General features: G+C 42.7%; 1 protein-coding gene across 2 annotated transcripts in view; it reads right to left on the reverse strand.

Annotated features, from left to right (window-relative positions):
• Nucleotides 1-22,497, reverse strand: part of THSD4 (thrombospondin type 1 domain containing 4) — a 687,220-nt gene that overhangs the window by 74,167 nt on the left and 590,556 nt on the right. For both annotated transcript variants that reach the window (XM_075897743.2, XM_075897744.2), the window contains 2 exons: nucleotides 20,634-20,838; nucleotides 11,241-11,414 (listed from right to left, as the gene is read on the reverse strand). In XM_075897743.2, the coding sequence (XP_075753858.2) occupies nucleotides 11,241-11,414; nucleotides 20,634-20,838 (379 nt within the window). The remainder of the gene's footprint in view (nucleotides 1-11,240; nucleotides 11,415-20,633; nucleotides 20,839-22,497) is intronic.

Consider the following 22,497-nt stretch of genomic DNA (forward strand, 5'->3'; position numbering starts at 1 on the left):
GAGGTTCTACAAGGACAAGTGCAGAGTCCTGCACTTGGGACGGAAGAATCCCAAGAATTGTTACAGGCTGGGGACCAACCAGCTAAGTAATAGTTCTGCAGAAAAGGACCTGGGGGTTACAGTGGATGAGAAGCTGGATATGAGTCACCAGTGTGCCCTTGTAGCCAAGAAGGCTAATGGCATATTAGGTTGCATTAAGAGGAGCATTGTCAGCAGATCCAGAGAGTGAGTGTTCCCCTTTATTCGGGTCTGGTGAGGCCACATCTGGAGTATTGTGTCCAGTTCTGGGCCCCCCACTACAAAAAGGATGTGGACGCATTGGAGAGGGTCCAGCGGAGGGCAACCAAAATGATTAGGGGGCTGGAGCATATGACCTACGAGGAGAGGCTGAGGGACTTGGGTCTGTCTGCAGAAGCGAAGAGTGAGGGGGGATTTGATAGTAGCCTTCAACTTCCTGAAGGGAGGTTCCAAGGACGATGGAGAAAGGCTGTTCTCAGTAGTGACAGATGGCAGAACAAGGAGCAATGGTCTCAAGTTGTGGTGGGAGAGGTCCAGTTTGGATATTAGGAAAAACTATTTCACTAGGAGAGTGGTGAAGCACTGGAATGGGTTACCTAGGGAAGTAGTGGTGTCTCCCTCCATAGAGATTTTTAAGTCTAGGCTTGACAAAGCCATGGCTGGGTTAATTTAGTTGGGATTGGTCCTGCCTAAAGCAGGGGCCTAGACTTGATGACCTCATGGAGGTCTCTTCCGGTTCTATGATTGGCACAAAAACTTCCCTGGGCTTCATAATGCAGAGCCACAGCTCTGTGTGTGAGGTGTGATGAATGAAAAGACACTCATGGGCTGCGTCTAGACTGGCACGTTTTTCCGCAAAAGCGCCTACTTTTGCGGAAAAACTTGTCAGCTGTCTACACTGGCCGCTTGATTTTGCTCCAAAGCACTGACGTTCTACTGTCCGAAATCAGAGCTTCTTGCACAAATGCTTTGACGTTCCCGTTCGGGCAAAAGCCCTTTTCCGGAAATGCTTTTGCGCAAGAGGGCCAGTGTAGAGAACTGAAAACTTTTGCGCAAAAAAGCCCCAATGTAGAAAATGGCGATCGGGGCTTTCTTGCGCAAAACCGTGTCTAGATTGGCACAGATGCTTTTCCGCAAAAAGTACTTTTGCGGAAAAGCGTCCGTGCCAATCTAGATGCTCTTTTCCTCAAATGCTTTTAACGGAAAAACTTTTCCGCTAAAAGCATTTGTGGAAAATCATGCCAGTCTAGACGTAGCCATGGCGTAGGGGCCGCGTTAGCGATTTCCTGTGCCGCTTCCCTGGGCTTTACAATGCAGAGCCACAGCTGGAGAACCAAACTGAGTGCTGCAACTGCTTACCACTGTCAAATAATCGACTAGTCAACAGAAAATCTATCGACTATTTGATTAGGGAAGTAATTGCATTTTAACATCCCTCGTCTGGCACTGCTTTGAGTCGGTATGTCCTGGTCCATGGGGAGCTTGCTACTGATGATATGCTTGGAATGGGGGATATTGTAGGCCAGAAGAGGAGATTCAGAAAATATTTATTGCAGGATGTGGTCCTCACCGAGTATGGGTTGAAACTGTTATAATGACAACCTGTCTGAATTGCAGTGTGGGATGGTAGGTGACAACTCCGGAGTGCATGGTTTGTGGGAGGATTATTCCTGTATTGGAACAGATTCTCTTGGGGGTATTTTGGATAATCCATTTCATGATTCAATTTACTTCTCTCATGGAGTGAGCTTGTTTCATGAAGGTGCTTTGAAGTGTGTTTAGATGTATATCTCAAACTTTCTCTTCTGAGTTTAGATTCTGGTGCCTAAGTCCCTGGCTATAAATAACAGATTTCTTATTATATTTTGGAGTGGCTACTGAATCTATCAAGGTAGATGTGGCAATCTGTGAGTTTCTTGTATATAGCTGTCTACGGGATTCCACTGTTGAAGCTGATTATGGTGGTGATGCTAGTGTAGGAATGTTCTCTATAGTGAGTGTTTAATCAATAGGTGGTGGTTATTGAAAGTTGTGATGGAAATCTAGGATGGAGTTTTGATTATCTGTCCAGAGGGTGAAAATATCATTGATCAAGCTCAGGTATATATTTTCATATTGGGGCCTTTATCCAGAAATTCTTCCTCAAGGTGTCCCATGAAGAGATTGGTATATTGAGGAGCCATCCTAGTATTCTAACTCTGACGGTTTGGAAAAAGTGTTTTCTGCTGTGGGTAAAGGTGCAATGGATGACTTTGGCAATGTGTTTGGGATGGATGCCTGACTAGTGTCCATTGTCTTGTAGATAGTTGAGGCAGGTAGTTGAAGCAGTCATTGGGAGGGATTAGCGTGGTGTTAACTGAACACTTCACTTTCAGCTGGCCTTTGAAATATGTGTTAACTAGTTACGCTAACCCATCTGTTCCATCTTGTCTTTAGCAGTGACACTCTGAATACAGGTGCCATACATGAAGAGGAGCTCTGTGTGAGCTTGCAAGTGTGTCTCTCTCACTAACAGAGATTGGTCCAATAAAAGATATTACCTCACCCCCATTCTCTGTCTAATATTCAGGGACCAAACTGGCTACTACAACAACACTTCATTCATCTTCTCCTTGTCTCTGTTCTGCCACTCAGGCTTGAAGATATGTCATTGCACTCTCTCAAGTCAATGTTTCACTTGTTGTGACCTACTGTTTCTTTATGGAATTTAACTTGCATAACTGAACATATGGTATTTTGGTTATAAGGTACAGGACAGGGATTCAAGTGCCCTGAGTTCTTTTTCCAGCTTTGCTACAGAGTCACTTTGTGACCCTATATATAACACTTATCTCCTGAACTTCAGTCATGGTAGGCAGCTGCAAACACATGGCAGTCAGATGCTTAGTACCTCTGACCCTATAAGGCTTTCTGTGGAAGTACTTTCCTACACAAGAGGTAAAGTGGAACTCATTGTCAGAGGTTGTTGTGAAAGCTAAAAGTATAACTGTTAAAAAATAGATACATTCATGGAAGATCGGTCCCTCACTTGCTATTAGCCAAGATGGGCAGGGATGCAACCATAGGTGACTCGTGGAAGCACTTGGGAGGTGCACCGCCCCGCTGTACCCCTGCCAAAATTTTAATTATGAAATGGAGTGCCTCCTCATGCCCCCTTCCTGTGCCTCTGGGTGGCCCTCCTTGCACCTCCTCCCCCACAGGTCTCTGGGTACAACCCATGCTCCAGGTACCTCTAAGCCTCAGACTGCCAGATGCTGGGACTAGAAAGTGGGATGAATCACTCAGTAACTGTCCTGTCTATTCCTTGTAAAGCATCCAGCAAGAGCCGTTGTCAGAGACGGGATACTGAGCTAGACAGACCACTGGTTTGACTCAGTGTGCCTGTTCTTCTGGGTTTCCATTTCCTCATCAGTTAAATGAGAATTACATCATTAGTGTCTGTGAACCACCCCAGAATTCTCTAATGGGAGAAGCAAGGTAAGTATTATTATTTCATTTTTCTGTAGTGTAGCTGAGATTCCAAGTTAGTTTTGCTTTGTTGTTCCCTAATGCACAGTGTTGTTTTCTTCTTAGCTTTTATTTTGGCTTCAAAATATCGTTAACATTTTGAAAGCACCCTCTCTTTTAAATGTGCACTTAAAGTAAAATGCGAAACAAAAGAGAACAAAAATATGGTAATGAGGACCAACAACGGAGCACTCTGGGTAGTTGAAAAGAACATGGGTGATTTCCCAGTGTAGTAAAACAGGAGAGTGCACATTCCCTGCTTCTCATTTCCCCATAAACTGAGCTACATATCAGAGCCACATGGACCATTAGCAACAACATTTCCAGGCCACATGGATCTCATCTAAATTTTGCCAGCCTAGTTTTGTTGTTATGTTTGGTAAGGGTCAGCAACCTTACACCCTGGCCTGGGTTGATTTATGGTTTTGAATCCAAATGTGGTAAAACACTGTTTTAGCATAGCACTATTTTGAGTTGCAAGAGATATTTGGGACATCAGAACCTATGCAAATGAGTTTGTGCAAACTCATGATAGTAAATTTACCAAGGTACTGAGCTTTACCATAAGTTAAAAAAAATCACAGATAATGTAAAGGTAACCTCTGGAATTTGGAGAATTAATGAAGCTGGCCAGCTTTTCTTTTTCCAGAAAAAAAAAGAAACAATGAATGTACTATGGCAAATAGAAATAGATTGAAACTTTAAATACAGGCAGTCCCCAGGTTACGTACGAGATAGGGACTGTAGGTTTGTTCTTAAGTTGAATCTGTATGTAAATCGGAACTGGCTCCAGATTCAGCCGCTGCTGAAACTGACCGCCAGTTCCGACTTACATACAGAATCAACTTAAGAACCCCAAGTGTCCCCAAGTCAGCTGCTGCTGAAACTGATCAGCGGCTGATTCCAGAAAGCCTGGGGCAGAGCAACTCTGCCTGGGGCTTCCTGTAGTCAGCGCTGGTCAGTTTCAGCAGCAGCTGACTTGGGGATGCCTGGGGCAGAGCAGCTGGGGTGCTGCTGGGTTGGTCCAGTAGCGCCGCTCCTTGGCGCTACTGGACCAACACAGCAGCACCCCAGCTGCTCTGCCCCAGGCGTCCCCAAGTCAGTCGCTGCTGAAACTGACCAGCAGCGGCTGAATCAGGACGCCTGGGGCAGAGCAGCTGGGGTGCTGCCGGGTTGGTCCAGTAGCGCCCAGAGTGGCGCTGCGGGACCAACCGTCAGTGCCCCAGCTGGTCTGCCACAGGCATCCGGAGAAAAGCCTAGTCTGCTGAGAGGGGGGGGGGGGGGGAGGAGGCGTACTAGCTGCGCCTCCCCCCCCAACAGACCAGGAAGACGCGGGCGGCAGACTGAGACGCACCGCGGTCCCGCCGCCCGGGTCCTCCGCGGCTTTACTCCTTGTCTCCCTGGTCTGCTGGAGACCAGCAAACCAGGGAGACGGGGATCAAAGCCTCTGAGGACGCTGGCAGAGGGACAGCCGCGGCGCGTCTGGGCTGCCCCCCTGCCGGCTTCCCCCGAGGCTTTGCAAAGCCGCGGAGGGGCTCGGGCAGCAGAGCAGCCCCTCCGCGGCTTTGCAAAGCCTCGGGGGAGGCCGGCAGGGGGGCAGCCCAGGCGCGCATGGGCTGCTCCGCTGCCCAAGCCCCTCTGCGGCTTTGCTCCGCGTCTTCCTCGTCTGCAGACCAGGGAGACGCGGAGCAGCTTTTCTCACCCCGGAGTACACAGGCGGCGGGACCGCGAGGTCCCGCAGTCCGTGTCCTCCGGGGCGAGAAAAGCCCCGTTCGTAAGTCGGGGACTGCCTGTAAATGTTCTGGGTTCAATCCTGTTCTTGTCGACTTTGATGGGAACAATATTTAGTGTTTAACCCACCAGGGCTCTCCCTATTTCCTATTGAAATAAATGGATATTTCTCTGTGGGCATATCTACACTTTAGATATATCTACAAAATATATCTATTTTGAAATAACAAGGCGAGCGTCTACACTACTAAGCCTATTATTTTGTAATAAGGGGCTGGTTATTTTGAAATAACAACTCTTGCTTTCCTTGGGGCTATAGCCCTCTAAATTGTAACTGTCCTATCCTGGGTTTTTTTATATATGTAGATTTGGATAGTGGCAATGCAAGGAACCTACAGAATTAATTCTCTGTGTGATTGCTTTTTAGCAGGAATATGGTAGCTGGTAATAAATTAAGATTTATGTCTTGTTATTTTCCAAAAGATGTATGAGGAAAGAGCTTTGCGGTTGAGATGACAGGTTATTTTTTAATTTTGATCGGAATCAGCAACAAAAGCTGCTAACTTGCCAGTAACTGCCATTCCATACTTCCGTATGAAATCAGATGCCAGATTTCCTGGTCAAAACCGCAAGTTCCCGCTTTTTCTTGGCCATTCTGGGATGGAACCCAAGAAAATGTCATTCATGTCTTATACATACTAATGAACTCCACCAGTATTTCCTCCAATTAGACATAGCACCCACAGAAATCTTAGGGTACCCAGCCCAACTATGGGCAAGTGGTTGAACATCTGGCACACTTTGGTGCCAAAAAGAGTATTTAGGCCCAGGAAACTGGGAGAAATCCCGTCGCTCACAGGACCCACTTCAGAGTGTTTATCTTTTAAGGTCAGAAACCAAATACCTCTATTTTATCTTTGTGTTTCTATCTGCATCTTTTATTTTGCTTAAGTTTTGCTTTTAGGTATCTCACCCACCACGTGCTCCAAGGCCTTTCAGGTGAAGGGAGGCTGGTCCTTCCACACCCAGCCTTGGGGGCATTAAGATCGTCTGTATACCTAGATAAGTTTTAGTTTGATTTTGTTAATGCCATCTGGGGAAGGTATTCAGTTAATCTGTGTTCTCGTTGCCATATTTGTTATGGTTGTTATAATTGTAATCCCCTTGGCAATAAAATTGTTTTCTATTTCATTTCCTGAGTTGAAGTGTGATTGCCATCGATCGCCTGCTGGCCCTCATGAAGGGAGTCTTATGGTTCCACCCCATTGTAACCTGGGAGAGAGGACAAACTAAGAATTTCTGATCAGACTAGCGAGCCTGACCCATCTAAATGTCACTAGAGCTCCTTCCTAGGCTACAGGGCATAAGCTTATTTCAAAATAGTTATTTCCGGAGTTATTTTGAAATAATTTCCCAGTATAGCCTGGCGGGAAGCAGGGCTGGCCGGGAGGGGGTCGTGGGGAGTGGGGCTGGCCGGGGAAGCGTGCAGGGGGAGAGAATTGGCCGGGGGGGAAGAGCTGTGGGGAACTGGCTGGCAGAGAGCGGGTCTGGCCGGGAGGAGATAGGGGGGAGAGAATTGGCCAGCAGGGAGCAGGGCTGGCCCGGGCTCACGCACATCCCGGGGTGCTGCCCGTCTCGCGCATGGCCCCGGCAGAGTGCATGAGCGAGTCCGGCCCTGGGGATTCCATCCCGCCCCACTCCCCTCCTCTCTACTGCGTAGTTGCGTACTGCCTAGCTGGTAGACACGCAGCGTGACTCACAGAGTGTGAGCGTGTCCACCAGCCAGGCAGCATGCAACTACATACTGATACTCATAATAATAAAACTTACTTAATTAGAAAATACTGGACATTTATGTGTCCGGTATTTTCTCAATTTCTTTCCCGGATAGAAAGCTTAAATACCGGACTGTCCGGTTCAAAACCAGACACCTGGCAACCCTACTTGGAGTACAAGAGTTTAAGAAGAAGAGGAGTGTTAGGAGTGTGACCATTACTGCACCAACATCTCAGTTAGGGATATAATTCAATGTAATTTTTCATTCATTTTCCTGCTTTGGATCACAGAGTGCACACTTCACATCATCAGATTCTAGGCAGCCCTCTCTGTACTATGGCTGAGGTGGGCAAGGTTGGAACCCTTCAGCTTGTGTGAGGTTGTTCTGGAGGACGACGTCTCCATCCACCTGTCCTTATTGAATTCCATCCTATTTATTTCAGAACATTTTTCCAATTTTTCAAGTTACTTTGAATTCTAATCTTGTCCTCCAAAGTGCTAGCAATCCCTCACTGTGTGGTAACATCATTCACAGAATTTATCCATGTTCTCACTATGCCAAGATCCAAATAATTTATGAGGCTATCAAACAGAACTAGACCCAGGACAGATTCCAGTGGGACCCTACTTGATACCCCTTCCAGCTTGATTGTGAACTACTGATAACTACTCCCCAAGTAGAGTTTTCTAACCAGTTTGCATTTGCATTATAGTAGATCTGTTTAGACTATGTTTCCTTTCATTTCCAGGCTCCTTCCCTGTTCACAATCTGCCTTCTGCTCCCTCCTTAGCCAGCCCCCTGTTCCCAAAGACTCTCTCTTTAAGGCCTCTAGCTCCTTAGAAAGATAATTTCTGCTTAGTCCAGCTATTGGATCCCACCAACTGTAGCAGACAATAACGGCTTTGCTGTATTATGCAAAAATGTATGCAAGAATTGACTGCAAAGTCGTCAACGCCCAGCAGATAGACAAGTGAACCTGCAATATTTATTTGTGGTGGGAAAGTGTGCTGTGAGCAAAGCAAATCATTCAACTGTGAAGGAGTAAAGTGAGATAGTCAAATGTCATATGGAGGAAAGATAGATACAGCACAGTTTGGGAAGAGAATGACCCCCAAAAGTGATGCATAGTGAGAGACATTTTAGGTTCACCCATATTATATCGTAAAACATTGCAAGTGGCAAAATATGGATCGTTAGTATTTCCGAAAGGCACTTCTTTTGACCTGCTCTTGGAATCATCATATTCTATAACTACAAACTCTGGAAATTAAAACAAAGGGAACGAGAGTCTGTTTATATTGATACTCAAACACCTAGACTATTATTCAAATACTTTTTTGGGGCTCGATTTTTCTTGATCAGTGTTTGAGTCGCTGTATTCCTTGTGTAGATTGATTTTCACTCTGTCCCCCACTGTAAAACAACATTCCATTCAGTTTACACAAATCCATCTCATGCATACCGGACAAAGGCTCTGGGAAATAACATCCCACTATTTAATTTTTCCTGGTACTTCAGTGAGTAACAGAATCTACAATAAGAAAATATTGTCTGTGTAGCATATAGTGGCATAGATCCATACATAAAGTTCTTGCTAGATACCTCTAGACCATGACAAACTGAGAACATTCCACCCCAGAACAATATACTGGCACTGCCTGGCAGATCTAATACCCAAAGAAGAGCTCTGTCTAGTTTGAAAACCTGTCTCTTTCACCAACAAAAGTTGCTCCAATAAAAGATATTACCTCAGCCACTTTGTCAGATCTATGACAAACATCTGGAGATAAAAATCATAACATCTATTCATATGGTGAATCTACATCCATATACTCTAAGTAACTGGAAACTTTTTCAGAAAAATAAGTCCTGAATCTTCACCAAATGCAGTAAACACATTTGAACTGAACCATTTTAAGGTTCCAAAGTTGTGAAAGGTTGTAAGTTCTTTCACTTAATGGTTTCCAGCCACAAGTGCCACAATACAATGAAAAAGACTGTTCTGTGATATTTTCAGCTGGGAGTGGAAGTAGACATGTAATAAATCTCACAAAGAAAGTCTGTTCTTTCTGAGATTTCTACCACAATTTTGCAGACTCAGGACATTTTATTTTAGCATCTGAACTTTTGGCTGCTTATCTGAACTATTTGTGGGTCAACCATCGCTGATCTATACTTCTTGCTGAATTGTGGTTTGGCTTAATATTTTTTAAAGAGTTGCTTTAGGAAATTAGAGTAAAAGTTATAAAGCCTACAAATCTGGGAATGCATATCATTTAAAACTATCTACCTAAATGTTCGCAAAAAAATATGCCTGGTACAAAGAGGAGAGAGGTGACATGCAAACATAAAATCGGTGGTCACAGAGCCAGATTTGTAGAGCACTCTAAGCTCCTGCTAATTTCAGGAAATTGCTACTGGTCAGAACTCCGAATATTTTATGTAAGCCCCCAACAGAAGGATCCAATATGAAAATTTTGGCCTGTATTTTTTTGTGATTCATGTAATCCTGTTCCTTTTATTCTTTTCACAAATCTAACTAAACACATTGTTGGCAGAGCTGCTGTTGAATTATGCCAGACACAGTAGCAAACATTTGGAAATCATTAATTTGTTCGCTTACTTCCATTAGCTGAAAAGGTAATAAGCCCATTATTTAGTATTACATTTTAAAACAGTCACAATAAAAAAAAAATGTTTTCAGCACAGGCAAATTCATTTTTAGGCTCTCATTTAACATATATAAATACAGTAAAATTTAAAAACATAACTCTAGATTCCAAAGTTTCCTTCCCAGCATGCAAACTGTTTTTATTGATTTTAATTTTTTAAGATAAACATTCTCAGCTATTAAAAAAGCCACACACTTAATCCTGCAGAAATGAAAATGTCAGGCTTAGAGAAGAAAAAATAGATCCCTAGTTGCTAAAGATGCGCTTCATTGAAGTCAATGAGGCTATAGCAAGTTAAGCCATCTGAGGGTCTGGCCCAGCATGTTCTCAATAGGCTAGTTAAGCTTTTCTATCTTTGAGGATAAAATGTTTTTTTTTCTTTCCCACACATAAAATATCACTTGAATTTTACAAGGAATCCAGCTCTATATGCTAGAAAAACAAACATAAAAAGGCACTCTGTGGTTTACAATATAGCAATAGGATACACTTTAGCTGTTAACTTCTGGATTACTGGCGAAGAAAGTACTTGAACATTATCTTGAGTGAGTAACAAATTCCTTGAAAATTTTAAATATTCTAGGATGCAATGAGACATTCTCCTAAAAAAATGGTACTAGGTTCCTTTTATTTCATGGCAGTTATTAGACTGTGGAGAACTGGCAAGCAATATTGCTTTCACAAGATGATTTCCACAATATTCCATTGCAGCACTAAGATTCTCTCTCAAGAAATCTATTTGACCAGGAAGGCTTGCTCTGGAGTTTGTAATTCAGATCTTAGTAAGAGTCTAATCATTCCTGCCAATTATGAAGAAGTGATGTAGGAGCCAGCTTTAACTGAGCATCTTTTCCTACTCTTGGCTAGGTAATTCCTAAAATTTAAGACATACCAACTTTTGAAGAGCAGGAAAGCCTCTATGTCATCAAAATGAGTCATACGGAATCAATAAATAATCACAGCAGGAATTAAAATTCATAGCAGTTTGACCCTGTCTTTGCCACATTGGAACAAAACATATATCCACTTTTCCTAAGAGGGGAGATGTGGAAAGAATCTTTCTGGAGCTCAGAAGGGTAGGGGCCAGGTATTCTTTTTACTGAATGGGCTCAAACCAGAACATCTCATCTCATCTTAAACCTCCCTGCCAGGAGAACCTTTGGGCAGTAACTGGTTTCAAACTTAGGGACTTGAGCCTAACCAAAGCAAAACATGAATCTAACCAAAGAAAAACAACAAATCTGAACACACCCAGACAGTCTAGATTCAGATCAGATTCCAAATCCAGACATTGGGACTTCAGCCCACAGTCTTGTCCCTTTTAATCACTTCTTGAAGCTAAAACAAAATCAGGAACTAGTTTGTGTCTTTATCTGCATCTGCCTACATTACAAACTTAATCAATTCAGTATAAGTACAAGTATCACGATTGCCTCTTTTATGACTGATACTTTATATTGTGATGTACTTAGGTCAATTTACTCAATTCTTATATCTCAGAATGGGTTAGCCCCAAGAAAACGGAGAAGTCTTACCCTGTCACTCCACTCCGTGAGGAACCAACTCTTAGCGCAGGGCCCCATGTCACAGTTCTCAATGTCATTTGGCCGTAGCTTCATATTACACTCCTCGTCATCAACAACGTCTCCAAGATTGCTGACACACTTTACGTCTCGGGTCCTCTGCCCCACTCCACACGGCACTGAGCACTGTAACGAAATAACTGTGTGTCAGCACTACATTCAAGAACTAGCAGCCATAATCAAGATCTATCTGGAGATCATCTGCCCATTTACCTCAAATACCATGTGTGCAAAAATCTACATGAGCTGCAGAAATACTGGTTGCTAAGGGGAAGATATTTCACTAGTTCTATAGACATACATCTCTATCCAATGCATTACATTGATGAGTCTGGAAATATACATTTAAAAAAATAGGGGCAAACCAAGCCATGACCATAAAAGATCTAACCACATTGGGACTGATGTGGTTTTGAAACACTGGGAAGCTTTCTTACACTGAGAAACTACCCCACTAAGCCCCAGAAAGTTTGTCTCCAGGTTTCCACATATACTCCTTGTTTTTGAGCTGCACTTATGGGCAGGAGATAAAGCAAAGAGCAACAGAAGGGAGCCCAGTTGTTCCTGATCCTCAGTTGAGCTCTTCACTCTGGTCTTGTTGCATGGACTGCTGCTCCATACAGCTGCCAATAATGTCTCTTCTTGGTAATACAGACAGCTCAGATCATGAAGAAGGAGGGCAAAGAGAACCACAAGGAGTCCTGCCTAAGCAACTTACTATCTGTTGTGCCCCAAACCTCGGATGAGACACAATCAAATGTAAAAGAGTCTAACACATTAGGAAATGGCAGACAGATAAAAAGTGACAAATTATTTAAGTGCTTGTACACAAATGCTAGAAGCCTGAATAGTAAAATGGGTGAACTAGAGTGCCTAGTTTTAAAGGAGGATATTGATATAGGCAACAACAGCAAGGAAACTTGATGGAACGAGGACAATCAATGGGACACAGTCATACCAGGGTACAAAATATATCAGAAGAAGAGAACAGGTCGTGCTGGTGGGGGAATGGCACTATATGTGAAAGAAAATGTAGAATCAAATGAAGTATAAATCTTAAATGAACCAAAATGTTCCAAAGAATCTTTATGGATAGTAATTCCATGCTATATAAGAATAAAGCAGTAGGGATATACTAGCCCTGATCAGGACAGTGATAGTGACTATGAAAGGCTAAGGGAGATTAGAGAGGCTATCAAATTAAAAAACTGGATAATAGTGGGGGATTTCAACTATCCCCATATTGACTAGGTACACGTCACCTCAGGATGGGATGCAGAGATAAAATGTCTTGATACCTTAAATGACTGCTTCTTGGAGCAGCTGGTTCTGTAACCAACAAGGGGAGAGGCTAGTCTTGATTTAGTCCTAAGTGGAGTGCAGGATCTCATTCAAGAGGTAAATATAACTGGAACGCTTGGAAATAGTGGCTATAATGTGATAAAATTTAACATCCCTGTGGTGGGAAAAACACTGCAGCAGCCCAACACTGTGGCATTTAATTTCAGAAACGGGAACTACACAAAAATGAGGAAGTTAGTTACACAAAAATTAAAAGGTACAGTGACAAAAGTAAAATGTCTGCAAGCTGCATGGAAATGTTTCAAAGACACCATAATAGAGGCACAACTTAAATGTATACCCCAATTTAAAAAACATAGAAAGAGAATGAAAAAAGTGCCACCGTGGTTTAACAACCAGGTAAAAGAAGCAGTGACAGATAAAAAGACATCTTTTAAAAAGTTTAAGTCAAATCCTAGTGTGGAAAATAGAAAATACCATACACTTTGTCAAATGAAGTGTAAAAATACAATAAGAAAAACCAAAAAAGGAGTCTGAAGAACAGCTAGCCAAACACTCAAAAAGTAATAGTAAATTGTTTTTAAGTACATCAGAAGCAGGAAGCTTACTAAACAGGCAGTGGGGCCCCTGGATGATCATGATGCTAAAGGAGCACTCAAAGATGATAAACTCACAGTGGAGAAGCTAAATGAATTCTTTGCTTCAGTCTTCACGGCTGAGGATATTGGGGAGATTCCCAAACCTGAGCCATTCTTTTTAGGTGACATATTTGAAGAATTGTCCCAGATTGAGGTGTCATTAGAGGGTTTTGGAACAAATTGATAAACTTAACAGTAATAAGTCACTGGGATGAGATGGCATTCACTCACATACACGCAAGTGGTGCAAATTAAGGTTGCAGGCAGTGTTCCCGGTAAGGGTGCTTGCAGGGGCAGCCTTATTTTTGGTATGTCCTAATTTCTGAGTGCTTGACTTTGCAGCCTTAACATTCTCTTAACATATGGTTTGGGTTTGGGTTTTCTTTTTCTAAATTACTGGTTATATACATTGTTGCAAATGCCTAGTGCCAACAATTGAAACATTCATTTTCCCCACAGGGACATGGTCTTATCTAAGCAACTTTGAAAACCATAAAAGCATCTAGCAGTAAGAACATCTCTCATGTAGGATTGCAGCTGTTTCTCAACCGCAGGATAATTGCAGAAATCCAAGTTAGGTTTGTGAAATGCTAATGCTAAACCTAATGCACTGCAGACATACCAATAACACCATGATGATGATGATAACACTACTGAGCTTTTATATGGCTCTGCATGCATATAGGAATGGTAGAAAGGAGAACAGAAAAACAGACACAGTGGATTTCAGGATGGCAGGTTTTAGTAAACTCAGAGAGCTGGTAGGTAAGGTCCCACGGGAAGCAAGACTAAGAGGAAAAACAACTGAAGAGAGTTGGCAGTTTTCTAAAGGGACATTATTAAGAGACGAAAATCAAATTATACCACTGCGTAGGAAAGGTAAGAAAGTATGGCAGGAGACCACCTTGGCTTAACCAGGAGATTTTACATGTTCTAAAAATCAAAAGGGAGTCATATAAAAAGTGTAAACTAGGTCAAATTACAAAGGATGAATATACGCAAACAATGCAAGTATGTTGAGACAAGATTAGAAAGGCAAAGACACAAAACAAGCTCAATCTTACTTGAGACATACAGGGCAACAAGAAGACATTCTACAAATATATAAGAAGCAAAAGGAAGACCAATGACAGGGTAGCCCCACTGCTCAGTGAAAAGAGAGAAACACTAAAAGGAAACTTGGAAATGAAAGAGGTGCTTAACAACTTCTTTGTTTTGTCAAGATGATGATGATGGGATGCCTAACATAGTGAATGCCAATGGAAATGAGGTAGGTTTAAAAGTAAGTTAAAAATTACTTAGAAAAGTTAGATGTCTTCAAGTCACCAGGGCCTGATGAAACACATCCTAGAATACTCAAGGAGCTGATAAAGGAGGTATCTGAGCCTTTAGCTATCACCTTTGAAAAGTCATGGAAGTCGGGAGAGATTCCAGAAGACTGAAAAAGGGCAAATATAATGCCCATCTATAAGAAGGGAAATAAGAACAATCCAGGAACCTATACACCAGTCATTTTAACTTCTGTACCAGGGAAGATGACCAAAACCCTGAGGGGAGTGGGAAAGTCGGATACCGGGAAGAAATGCAGAGAGGAAGGGGCAAGAAAGGAGGACCCATGTTTCGAATGGAGAAGATAGGACGATCAACTGGTTACCTGAAGTGTTTGTACACTAATGCGAGAAGCCTGGGCAACAAACAGGAAGAACAGGAGGCCCTGGCCCAGACCAAGAAATATGATTTAATTGGGATAACAAAGACTTGGTGGGATGACTCGCATGACTGGAGCGCTGTCATGGACGGGTATAGACTGTTCAGGAACAACAGGCAGGGGAGAAAAGGAGGAGGAGTTGCACTATATGTAAGAGAGCACTACGATTGCTCTGAACTCCAGTATAAAGAGGGAGAAAAACCTGTTGAGAGTCTATGGGTTAAGTTTAAAGGAGCAAACAACAGCAGTGATGTTGTGGTTGGTGTTTACTATAGGCCACCGAATCAGGTGGATGAGGTAGATGAGGCTTTCTTCGGACAACTGAGAGAAGTTTCCAGATCGCAGGCCCTGGTTCTCGTGGGGGACTTTAATCACCCTGACAGCTGCTGGGAAACCAATACGGCAGTACACAGGCAATCCAGGAAGTTTTTGGAGAATGTTGGGGATAACTTCTTGACACTGGTGCTGAAGGATCTGACCAGGGGCCGTGCGCAGCTTGACCTTCTGCTCACAAACAGGGAGGAACTAATAGGGGAAGCGGAGGTGGGTGACAACCTGGGAAGCAGTGATCATGAGATGGTAGATTTCAGGATCCTGACGAAAGGAAGAAAAGAGAGTAGTGAAATACACACCTTCGACTTCAAAAAAGCAGATTTTGACTCCCTCCGAGATCTGATGGGCAGAATCCCCTGGGATGTTAACATGAAGGGGAAAGGAGTCCAGGACAGCTGGCAGTTTTTTAAAGAAGCCTTATTGAAGGCACAGAAAGAAACCATCCCGACACGTAGCAAGAGAGGCAAACATGGTAGGAGACCGGACTGGCTTACAGGGGAAATCCTTGGTGAACTTAAGCACAAAAAGGAAGCTTACAAAGAGTGGAAACTTGGACAAATGACCAGGGAGGAGTTTAAAGGTATAGCTTGAGAATGCCGGGGGGTTATCAGGAAGGCGAAAGCACAAATGGAATTGCGACTGGCTAAGGATGTGAAGGATACAAGAAAGGTTTCTACAGGCATGTTAACAAGAAGAAGGTGATCAGAGAGGGTGTACGGCCCCTAATGGATGAAGGAGGTAACCTAGTGACAGATGATGTGGGGAAAGCTGAAGTACTCAATGCTTTCTTTGCCTCTGTATTCACGGACAAGGTCGGCTCCTGGACTTCTGCACCAAGTGACGCAAGATGGGATGAAGATGGACAGACCGTGGTGGGTAAAGAACAGGTTAGGAACTATTTAGAAAAACTAAACGTACATAAATCCATGGGTCCGGACTTAGTGCATCCGAGGGTAATGAGGGAGTTGGCAAATGTCATTGTGGAGCCTTTGGCTATTATCTTTGAAAAGTCGTGGAGATCGGGAGAAATCCCGGATGACTGGAAAAAGGCAAATGTAGTGCCCATCTTCAAAAAAGGGAAGAAGGATGATCCAGGGAACTATAGGCAGGTCAGTCTTACCTCGGTTCCTGGAAAAATCATGGAAGGGATCCTTAAGGAATCCATATTAAGGCACTTGGATGAGAGGAAAGTGATTAGGAATAGTCAGCATGGATTCACAAAGGGCAAGTCGTGCCTGACCAATCTGATTAGCTTCTGTGATGAGGTAACTGGCTCAGTGGACATGGGGAAGTCAGTGGATGTTATATACCTTGACTTTAGCAAGGCTTTTGATATGGTCTCCCACAATATTCTTGCCAGCAAGTTAAGGGATTGTGGATTGGATAAATGGACGGTAATATGGATAGAAAGATGGCTAGAAGGCCGGGCCCAGCGGGTAGTGATCAATGGCTCGATGTCAGGATGGCGGTCGGTTTCTAGCGGAGTGCCCCAAGGTTCGGTTCTAGGATTGGTTTTGTTCAATATCTTTATTAATGATCTGGATGAGGGGATGGATTGCACCCTCAGCAAGTTTGCGGATGACACTAAGCTGGGGGGAGAGGTAGATACCCTTAAGGGCAGAGATAGGGTCCAGAGTGACTTAGACAAATTGGAGGATTGGGCCACAAGAAATCTGATGAGGTTCAACAAGGACAAGTGTAGAGTCCTGCACTTGAGACGGAAGAATCCCAAGCATAGTTACTGGGGACCAACCGGTTAAGTAGTAGTTCTGCAGAAAAGGACCTGGGGGTTACAGTGGATGAGAAGCTAGATATGAGTCAACAGTGTGCCCTTGTAGCCAAGAAGGCGAATGGCATATTAGGGTGCATTAAGAGGAGCATTGCCAGCAGATCCAGAGATGTCATCATTCCCCTTTATTTGGCTTTGGTGAGGCCGCATCTGGAGTATTGTGTCCAGTTCTGGGCCCCACACTACAAAAAGGATGTGGATGCATTGAGGAGGGTCCAGCGGAGGGCAACCAAAATGATTAGGGAGCTGGGGCATATGACTTATGAGGAGAGGCTTAGGGACTTGGGTCTGTTTAGTCTGCAGAAGCGAAGAGTGAGGTGGGATTTGATAGCAGCCTTCAACTTCCTGAAGGGAGGTTCCAAAGAGGATGGAGAGAGGCTGTTCTCAGTACTGACAGATGGCAGAACAAGGAGCAATGGTCTCAAGTTGTGGTGGGAGAGGTCCTGGTTGGATATTAGGAAAAACTATTTCACTAGGAGGGCGGTGAAGCACTGGAATGGGTTACCTAGGGAAGTGGTGGAGTCTCCATCCCTAGAGGTGTTTATGTCTTGGCTTGACAAAGCTCTGGCCGGGTTGATTTAGTTGGAATTGGTCCTGCCTAGAGCAGGGGGCTGGACTTGATGACCTTCTGAGGTCTCTTCCAGTTCTATGATTCTAAGATAATAGAGCAAGTAATTAAGGAATTCATCTGCAAATATCTGAAAGAAAATATAGTGACAGGTAACAGCCAGCATGGATTTCTGAGGATTAAAGCATGTCAAACCAATATGATATCTTTCTTTGATAGGCTATCAAGCCTTGTGGATAAGAGAGAAGAAATGGATGTGGTATTCATAGACTTTAGTAAAGCATTTGATGCAGTTTTGCATGAACTTCTTATCAATAAACTAGGAAAATACAACCTAGATGGTCCACTATAAGGTGGGTGCATAACTGGCTGAATAACTGTTCTCAGAGCGTAGTAATTAATGGTTCTCAATCATACTAGAAAAGCATAACAAGTGGGGTTCTTCAGGGGTCTGTTTTAGGACCAATTTTGTTTAATATCTTCATCAACGATTTAGATGATGGCATAGAGAATACGATTAAGATTGCAGATGATACCAAGGTAGGAGGTGTTGCAAGTGCTTTGGCGGTTAGGGTCACAATTCAAAACGATCTGGACAAACTAGAGAAATGGTCTGAGGTAAGTAGGATGAAGTTTAATAAGGACTTCCACTTAGGAAGGAACAATCAGTTTCACACATACAGAACGGGAAGTGTTTGTCTAGGAAGGAGGACTGCAGAAAAATATCTAGGGGTTATAATGGACCTCCACTAAATATGAGTCAACAGTGTGACACTGTTGCAAAAAAACCAAACATGATTCTGGGATACATTAACAGGAGTTTTATGAGCAACACATGAGAAGTGATTCTTTTGTTCTACTCTGCGCTGATTAGGCCTCAGTTGGAGTGTTGTGTCTAGTTCTGGACACACATTTCAAGAAAGATATGGAGAAATTGGAGAAGGTTCAGAGAAGAGCAGCAAAAATGATTAAAGGCCTAGAAAACATGTGCTATAGGGAAGACTGAAAGAATTGGCTTGTTTAGTTTGAGGGGACATGATAGCAGTTCTCAAGTATCTAAAAGGGTGTTACAAGGAGGAGGGAGAAAAATTGTTCTCCTTGGCCTCTGTAGAAGCAATGGGCTTAAATTGCAGCAAGGGAGATTTAGGTTGAACATTAGAAAAAACTTCCTGTCAGAGTGGTTAAACACTGGAATAAATTGTCTAGGGAGGTTGTGGAATCTCCATCACTGGAGATATTTAAGAGGAGGTTGGATAGACATTCGACAGTGATGATCTAGATGGTGTTTGGTCCTGCCATGAGGGCAGGGGACTGGACTTGATGATCTCTTGATGTCCCTTTCAGTTCTAGTGTTCTACGATTCTATCCATAATCTCAAAGCACTTCATAAAGGAGATCAGTTTCATTCTCTCTATGAATATGTCTACACTGCAGAGGTATCCTGGAAAATTTCTGCCGTGTCCAAGGAATGCATCTACTTTAAAAAAAAAAATGTTGGAAAAGCAGATGTGTTTTTTGGCATCCCTGTAAACCTCATTCTATGAGAAAGAAGGGATGTTCAGAAAAAAGGTTTTTTTCCAACATTTGGCCTCGTGTAAACAGGTCAAATGTTGGAAAAGCCTCTTTTGGAAAAAAAAAAAAGCGGAAAAAGATACGCAAAGTGTGGTTCTCAATTTGCATATCTTTTTCTGACTTTTCTTTGTTATGTAGACATATCATATGTTACTAAGGCACAGAGACAAAGTGGCCTGCTCAGTGACCCAGACGTCGAATAGCAGACCCAGGAACAGAACTCAGCTTTTCTGAGCAACAGTGCCAGTATTCTTTTCAGTAGGTGAAAGTGACGGTAAACTTCCTTAAATGAGAAGTGCCATCTTCTCTAAGCAGAATCAGATCCAAGCATCTGTCATGTATGTTTCTGTGATGGGGAAAATGGTACTGTGCTAAATTGCTAAATATGTGTTTGTTTTTAAAATAAGGGACTTTCTCCAAAGTGAAAACCTACTTGTACTCTAGTAAGCTAACATAAATAAATGCTATATTTAAACCACAGAGTTTCCAAACCTAAATACCTCTCTTTTTGCAGTAAGTCCTTTACTCCTAATGCCAAAGTATTTTTTTCAGGAATAAATTAATTTAATAAATTAGCCAAAATTTTATTTTGATTGTTGTTTCATACTACCAGCTAAAATTACTAAAACAGTATTTGATTTATTATATTTATTTATTTACGTTGCTTCATAATACATATTTAAAGAAAAAACAACTATGCGAGCCTCCAATATCTTTGCATTTAAATATTATTCAAAATACAACTGAATAAAAAATAAAAACAAAAAAACGCACCCTACCAGGTACTGCTTCTTATACCAACACATATAATAATCCTGTATGAAATCAAATCCTGGATGATAATATATGCCCCTTAAGTATAAAGCAAGTGTTTATCAATTCTTCCCTCCCTGAAAACACACTGATTTTGCAAAGCCCCTTAATGACCATTGAATTATCTGTGTCTGCCCTGCAATCCAAGTCATGACTGCAGTTCAGATAGGCATACTTGTTAAGTATACTCAGATAACCTTTAGTCTAACTAACATGACAGTGAAGATGCAACTGCACAGACCCTGTTGTGGTCTGTACAGCTCCATCTGGGACATTGCTAACCCACAACTGATCTGTGTCATCATATCTTCACTACTATTTTTAGCCACACTAGCTAGGGTAAAGCTACCTGGGCAGGTCTGCAGAGTGCGTGTTCCTTCTCTCTACACAATCTGGTCCTAAACAGCAAGTTTTAATTCCTCATAACCACATGGCTTGTTTCAATTGTCTAAGATGACCTTCCACCTCTTTTGAAAGCTTTCCCACATTCCCATCTGTGGTTTTTAATGAAAGCCAAGTGTAATCCAATCACATCTGATTAGAGTTCTCTGGAGGAATGTTCCACTCCACTGTAACCCCCCTGAGATTTCATGCTCTGAATGAACCAATCATTCCCATTTACCGAAGTCCACTCTGTCTGAATTTGCCATTCACTGCATATCTTCAGCTGGCATGTGCTGGTTGTTTCTGGCTTTTCTAGGTGATGACATCTGTATTGCTGAACCATCAGAGTACGGTTGGCATACACTTGTCGGCACAGGACTTGTCGGTGCTGCATACCAAGACCACATGTTTTACTGCACTCAGACCACTCTCCTATATCCCAACTATTTGAGAAAAGAAAAAGGAGAACAAAATAAACATCAAATGTTAATAAAGATATTGCCATATAGTAGACATTCATTACAAAATTTGGATGATGTGCTTTGGGACCATAAAACCCACTTACACCTCTGTGAATACTGAAATGAATAATACTTATCCTTTATGTAGCGGGCCACTGCATACTTACAAAGGGTCTACTTGTAGGTAGAAGTATTACACTGGGGCTACGTCTACACTGGTATGATTTTCCGAAAATGCTTTTAACGGAAAAGTTTTCCGTTAAAAGCATTTTCGGAAAAGCACGTCTAGATTGGCAGGACGCTTTTCTGCGAAAGCACTTTTTGCGGAAAAGCGTCCATGGCCAATCTAGACGCGGTTTTCTGCAAAAAAAAGCCCCGATCGCCATTTTCACAATCGGGGCTTTTTTGCGGAAAACACTACTATGCTGTTTACACTGGCCCTTTTGCACAAAAGTCTTTCAGAAAAAGACTTTTGCCCAAACGGGAGCAGCATAGTATTTCCGGAAAAGCATGAGATCGTCAGTGCTTTTCCGGAAATTCAAGCGGCCAGTGTAGACAGCTGGCAAGTTTTTCCACAAAATCGTCTGATTTTGCGGAAAAACTTGCCAGCCTAGACACAGCCTATGAGTTGTAGAATTGGGTCCACAAGGATCTGAGTATATTGTTAGAAATTGTCTAGCAATATATATTATTTCTGGTGCCTTGAACAGCACTTCCCAAAACACACAAAAGCAAGAAGCTTGACCTGAGGAGCTTACAGACTTTTTCTGGACATGACACAGGAAGAGAAGTAACCAGACAGTTGTCTGGAGAAGGAAGGGCAGATGGATCCCCTAAATCAGCATTAACTTGCATATAAAAATAAAATGGTATGTGGTGAATAATGAGCAGATGCATTTCATTTCAGTGACAATAAGGTTCCTTTTTATACTGTATTCATTTTCAATATGATTTTATATATGCATTTGTTTCATTCATATATTTTCATCGTCATGTCATTTTTGGTGTCATGCTCAGGGATGAGGGTGCATGGCTACTGCAAAAGCCCTTCATACTGTGATCTTCAGACTTGTGGAGAGAGAGGGAGATCTCACACTATATGCATTCCAGTTTCCCTGACAGAATTCCGTCTGACTAGACAGAGCTGAATTAAAACAAAATGCTTGAATGAAAGTTTATTAAAAAGAACAAGCAGGAAACCAAGCTGTGGCTAGCGATAAGAGATCTCTGGGGAAAGCCTTTAGAGGGCAATTCAGATAACACTAGATGTATTACTTGGAAATGCTTACCTGGCTCCAGCCAGGTCACAGCCCTATTTTTCCCAACAGAGAAGGCCTAAGATCAAAAGTGACATTAAACCATAAAAAATCCCAGGGCTGGATTAACTCTTCTGTGGGCCCAGGACTATTAATTTTTGTGGGGTTTCTGTCTACAAGTCTTTTTTTCCTAATTTAAAACAAAATGACCACTTGTGGGGCAGACACTCATGGCTTCCCCTATTTTCCAGGGTGGAGCCAAAAATAAGGGGTTCAGAGTGGAGGGGGCTACAGGCTGGGGCAAAGTTTTGGGGTGCAGGAAGAGTAAGGGCTCTGTCTGAGGGTACAGGCTCTGGGGTGGGTCTGGAGAGGAGGGATTTGGGAT

Source organism: Pelodiscus sinensis, chromosome 14 (assembly GCF_052426305.1).
Source record: "Pelodiscus sinensis isolate ZL-2025 chromosome 14, ASM5242630v1, whole genome shotgun sequence".
NCBI classification, from domain to species: Eukaryota; Metazoa; Chordata; order Testudines; family Trionychidae; genus Pelodiscus; species Pelodiscus sinensis.